Source organism: Psittacula echo (assembly GCF_963264785.1).
Source record: "Psittacula echo genome assembly, chromosome: 4".
Classification (NCBI taxonomy): Eukaryota; Metazoa; Chordata; class Aves; order Psittaciformes; family Psittacidae; genus Psittacula; species Psittacula echo.
Genome location: NC_137738.1, coordinates 5,446,870 through 5,452,290, shown reverse-complemented (window position 1 = coordinate 5,452,290; position 5,421 = coordinate 5,446,870). Strand labels below are relative to the sequence as shown.

Here is a 5,421-nt window from a genome sequence, read left to right as displayed (position 1 = left end):
GTTTAGGTCTAAACTTGAGCAGCAATTCCTCTTCTTTTGTAAAGCCTGCTCCTGCCGTCGTTGCACACCGAGGAGTGAATCATCCCCTGCCTTCATCTGGGGCCGGAGCCGGGCCATCACTTCCTTTCCCACCCAGCAAATGGCGAAAGCACCACAGGGACGAGGCCAAAGAAGCCGTCTCTCTGCATAGCATCAGCTACAAGAAGGTTACAGAGTCTGCCTAGAGCGCGTGTTGCTGCTATAACTTGACTACAACTTTTGTATTCTTATTTGAAATTGTACATCGTACACCTGCCACGGATACATAGCTACAATAGGATAATGGGAGCGATGTGTAACTTCCAAACAGGCATGGCAACAGCGGCCTTGCGCTTCCCTTTCCTCCCCACCTCCTGAAAAAGTACAAATAAAAGTTACCAATGTGCCTCTTCCCACACAGACCAGCCCTATCGAGTGACATCACCGAGAGATTCGTGAAGTTAAGGCTGGAAAGAGCTGCTATATAGAACCTCCTTACAGCCTGCAGTGAAAAACACAGCTCCTGTCCTACACTCCTAAGGCCATCTTTAAACAACCCTTAAAGCTTTTACAACATCACTGCCTACAGCCGGGTCTGATACCTTCCTTCCAAACCCGCAGCCAGCCTGCTGCCAAAGGGCACAACACATCCACTAAGGAGTTTGTCATCGCTTTCAAAGTCTTTGATAAGATTAAGGAGAGGAAAAAACAAAAAGGAAAAAAAGAAAAGGAAAAAGGCGGGCTGGTGCGAAAGAGGGAGCGCGTACACGGTTTTAAGAGCCCAGATCGACCAGGTTAGATGACATCGGATTGAGGATGGAGTCCTGCAAGCTGTGGTGGTGCATGGGGTCGGCGCTGGGCACGGGGATGGCGCTAGGGCCCTGGGGGTGGCCGAGGCTGTGCAGGGGCTGCAGCCCGGGGTTGGAGCTGAGCAGCAGCGCGGGGCTGGAGGAGGTGTGATCCGGGGTCCCTGACGGCGTCTTCTCGTCCTCCGAACTCCCCAAAACTGTCTTATTCCCGTTCATTGACGCCGAGAGCGGGTTGTGGCTGTTGGAGTTGGAATTCTCGTTGTTTTCCCTATAGGAAACACAAAAGAGGGAGGGAAATCATCGTGTGGCCGCCGCTCCGCGGCTCGCACCGCGGGAGAGGGAGCTGGGCGGAGGGGAGTTGGCTCCCGGGGGCGGCGAGCGGCGGGGAATGCAGGAACGGGAGGTTTACAAACTCTGCAAACCTCCAAGGCCTCTTCATCTGGCGCAGAGGTCTAAGGTCTGCCGAGCTTGTAAACAGAGTCTCCCACTAGCCCAGCGGAAAGTGTCACTTTGCCAAAACGTCATTTTCTGCGTCCAAAGCGTTTGCACAGCGTGGGGAGGGAAAGGGGAGGAAGGGAAAGGATGAAGACATAAAAAAATGAAATAGACTTTTTAACTTTAAAACTGCTCCCGGAGCTGAAGAGAAGGTCCTGGGAAGGCCGAAGCACGGCGGGTTGCAGCAGGATCGCTCTGGCAGCAGCCCGTCCTCCCGGCTCGCACTGGGCGGGAAATGCTTTTGCTTAAGTAACTGGACCATTTCTCTTCCCCTCGCCCCGAGCTTAAAGCTCAAAACATAGCCCAATATGGAAGATCAGGCAAGGAAAGCGACGTAACCCGCTTGTTTACCCGGCCCTCTCGGGGAAGGCTCCTCTCGCCCGCCGCCATCCCTCTGCCCATCGCGGGCGGCCGCTCCCCGGCGCCGCGCCGAAGGGAACCGGCATCACCGGTGCCACTACCGACAGAGGCCGGCTCAGGAAGGCAGGGCGGCATTCCCAAATTCACTGCCGGTAAATACCAAGAAATTGCTGGAGGTTGGCCAAGCCCTTCCAGACACGCATATGTATATATATATGTATTATTTTTTAACTAGAAGGAGCAAGAGAGGTTGTGGGAGGCCGTGTCGCCACGGCTAACGCGGTTTTAGACATAGCCCTGGTAGAAATCCTTGAAACACAGCCCTGTCTGAAATACTGAAGGCACTGCAAGTCTTCTTTAAACAAAGTTTCTGCGGAAGCTATGAAAGACGCTATCTGATAGAGGAGCCCTATCCTGAAGAGTTTGGTCGAAAGAAGCGAAGCCGTTGCGCTGACGGTTTTTCCTCAATAAGAGCAGGATGTGGCTGGAGATACTTAGTGCCAAAAAAATAAAAACAGACAAGAAAGCTCTGTTTGAACAAGTTTGCTTGAATGAATGGCAATCCCATGAAAGGTCTGTTTTCCAACGCCTGGAGTGTAATATTAAGTTGAGTGTATTTTTCAATGTCAAAAATCTTATTTGTCTCTGGAGACCTGTAAAATTTGATTCCCCCCCCCCCCAAAAAAAAAAAAAAAAGAAAAGATGGAATAAGTGTAACTTTAATTTCCTTTGGATATTTGAAGGTGAGTCCCTGCTATCAGCAATAAAAAGAGCCTCTTACATCTCGTAAAAACAACACTCGTGAGGATTTGAAGGAAAATTAAAGCGCTAGCACCTTCTGGGGAAATGCATGGATCAAATCCGTGTGGAGCCCGAATCTGGCGGGCTGCACAGCTGCGCGGCCCTTCCCAAACCACATGAGGCAGACACAAAAAAGAGAAGTGTCCTCGGAGGCACGGGTCTACGGGAGATTCCTAATCCGTTAATTAACCGCGCAGGTCATACGATAAGATCCGTATGGACAGGGCAATTCGGAGACCTAGTGAGGAGCCACTGTGAAGCTAGAAGACGCTTTTTCTTTCTTCGAACCGTCTTCTTAAGGCACAGAGACTGCTGACGGAAAAGTCATCCCGAACGCCAAAGACGTAGGCATTAAACTCTGCCCGGGAATTAATAGTGCTTTCACTCCATTTAACGAAAAAAAACCCCAGTTTCAGAATCACCTTCGGTCTAAGAATATACTTCTATTAACATGCACTCGGGAGCACCTTGCCGGGTAGCGAATAGGAACCGCAATTTAACGAGCGCCGTAAGAGGTTGCTCCGGCCAGTCCCTGTCCAGGTCTCCCTCCTCACGCTGGGACCCAACATTAGAGGCGATTTTTGCTGGCAGCATTCAGATCCGCTCGTTCCCGGCTGCTTTCCCCGGCTTTCCCTCTTTTCACCGGGGAAACCCTCAAGGACAAGCTCCGAGCTGTGCGGGGCACGGAACCCTCAGCCCCGGGCCCCACTGCCGGCAGCTCCCGCCGGGGCGCGGACCCGCACCGGCAGCCCGAGCCCCGACGCCTGGAAGCGGCGGGAGGAGGAGGCCGCGCTGCTTAACCGGGGGTCGCCGCCGGCCCTGGGAAGCACCCCCGGCAGAAGCGGCTGCCCCAGGGTCGCCTGGGAGTGGGATCTTGGAGGGGAAGGGATCCCGATACCGTCTCCCGGAGCTGCTTTTGACGGACCAACGCCATCGCCGAGCGCCCACCTTGCCGAGGGGAGCCCAGTCCCTCTCGGGCTCCCATCCCGCCGGCCTCCCGCCATCCGGGAACGGGGCAGAGAGGCAGGAGCGGGGCGAGCGGCAGGGCCGCGGAGCCGGGGGAGCTGGGGAAGCTGGGGAATCCGGGGAAGCCCTACCTTTCCTTGGCCTCGGCGGCGCGGTCCCGCTGCCGGCGGTTCTTGAACCAGTTGCTGACCTGTGTGGTGGTGAGGCCGGTGGCCTCGGCCAGCTCCCGCTTCTCACGGGGGGACGGGTAGGGGTTGTGGGCGTACCACTCTCGGAGGACGCTGCGGCTCTTCTCCTTGAAGCAGTAGCTGGTCTCCTCGCCGTCCCAGATGGAGCGGGGCAGCGGGAACTTGCGGCGCACCCGGTACTTGCCCACCGCCCCTAGGGGTCGCCCCCGCAGCTTCTCCGCCTCGATGTAGTGCGCCTTCAGCCAGAGCTGCTGTAGCTTGGGGTGGTTGTGCGCCGAGAACTGGTGGCTCTCCAGGATCTTGTAGAGCTCGCGGAAGTTGCCCCGATGGAAGGCCACCACCGCCTTGGCCTTCAGGACGCTCTCGTTCTTGTGGAGGTGCTCGCAGGCAGGGAGGGACCAGAGGAACCGCCCCAGCCGCTCGATGTTGCCGCCTTGCTGGAGCACCTCGCAGACGCAGGCCACTTGCTCTTGGGTGAAGCCAAAGGTCGGGAGCATCGACATGGTGAGCCCTGCCCCGCCGCGCACCTTATGGCCGCATAGAGGGGAGCGGCGCTGGGCGACGGGCAGAGCCCGGCATACGGGGCCGGCCCCGGGGCGGTGGCGCCCGGCGGGGCCCGGTCGGGCGTCACGGTCGGGAGCGGGGGGCCGCGGCCATCGGCGGCGCCGGGCTCGGAGCGGTCTCAGGAGCCGGGGTTAAAAAGGCGAAGAGCGAAGAAAAAACGAAGGAAAAGTGTCGGGAGCCCGAGCGCGGGCGCCTTTTCCACCCGGCCGCCTCCTTTTTGTAAGTCCAAGTTGCGAGAGTAACTTCGTGCCTCTTTTGTCTCCTATCTGCAGCGCTCGCAGCGGCCGCGGCTCTCCCACCCCCACCCCCCTCGGCCGCCGGTTTGGGATCTCCCTGCTTCCCCCCCACCCCCCGCCGCCGCAAGATCCCACATAATATAGTGGTAAAGCCCTGCTCCCTCGCTCCTCTCCCTCTCGGAGTTTTTTTCCCCCTTTCTTTCTCTCTCTCCTTTTTTTTTTTTTTTTTTTTTTTTTTAATAATATTATTCTAAGCTGGCATGAAAAGTGATTATCCGCGCTGTGATTGGTCCGGTTATCTGACCCGGGGACTGCCAGGAGAAGACAATAGTTTTAGTCAAATTATTTGCCATGGTGACGCTGTCAATCAGGGGTAACCCGATCTGTTTTGAGGTGGCTCCCCGGCTGGGTTGACAGATTGCTCAGATCCACTCAGAGGCGGCCCTGCGAGCTCAGATATTAGCTAGCGAGGGAGAAATTTCCGCCGTGATTGACGCTGCAGGCGCCCATCGGGGGAGAGGGGGAGCGCCGGAGCGCGGAGCCCGGGCCCCTACCTCTCGCCGCAGGGCGCTGCGGGACGGAGCCGCCGCCCCGGCCGGGCCCCGCAGCCCCGTCTGGATCCCGCTGCCCCATTCCTGTCCCGCCGTTCCGGACCACAGGCTCTGCCGTACCCCGCACCCGCGGCTGCGGTGGGGAGAAAAACCCGCCTCCGGCCTTTGCAGAATGTTTCTTTCTAAACGCGTTAACTTATACCCCCTCCCCAGCGCCCAGTAACAACTGTTGGAGAGTTTTATAGGGAAGGGGCCTCTCATGTACAATAGAGACCCTGTTCATGACCTGGGATCCCATTACACGCTGATCGTACCTGCCCGGGAGCTGGGAGGGGGCACGGCGACACAGGACGGGGACGGGTTACTTTTCGTTAGCCGCCGGCCGTGCCCCGTCACGCTCTGGTTCGCCGGGCGCTGGCATTGGTGCTCACTG

General features: G+C 57.4%; 1 protein-coding gene across 1 annotated transcript; it reads right to left on the bottom strand.

Moving 5' to 3' along the window:
- Positions 1–612: 612 nt before the first annotated feature.
- Positions 613–4,140, bottom strand: SIX2 (SIX homeobox 2; the record flags this gene model as incomplete). The annotated part of the gene is made up of 2 exons (XM_080616001.1): positions 613–1,095; positions 3,581–4,140. 2 exons carry the CDS (start codon positions 4,138–4,140, stop codon positions 792–794), a joined length of 864 nt encoding a protein of 287 aa, XP_080472127.1. The 3' UTR covers positions 613–791.
- Positions 4,141–5,421: the final 1,281 nt, after the last annotated feature.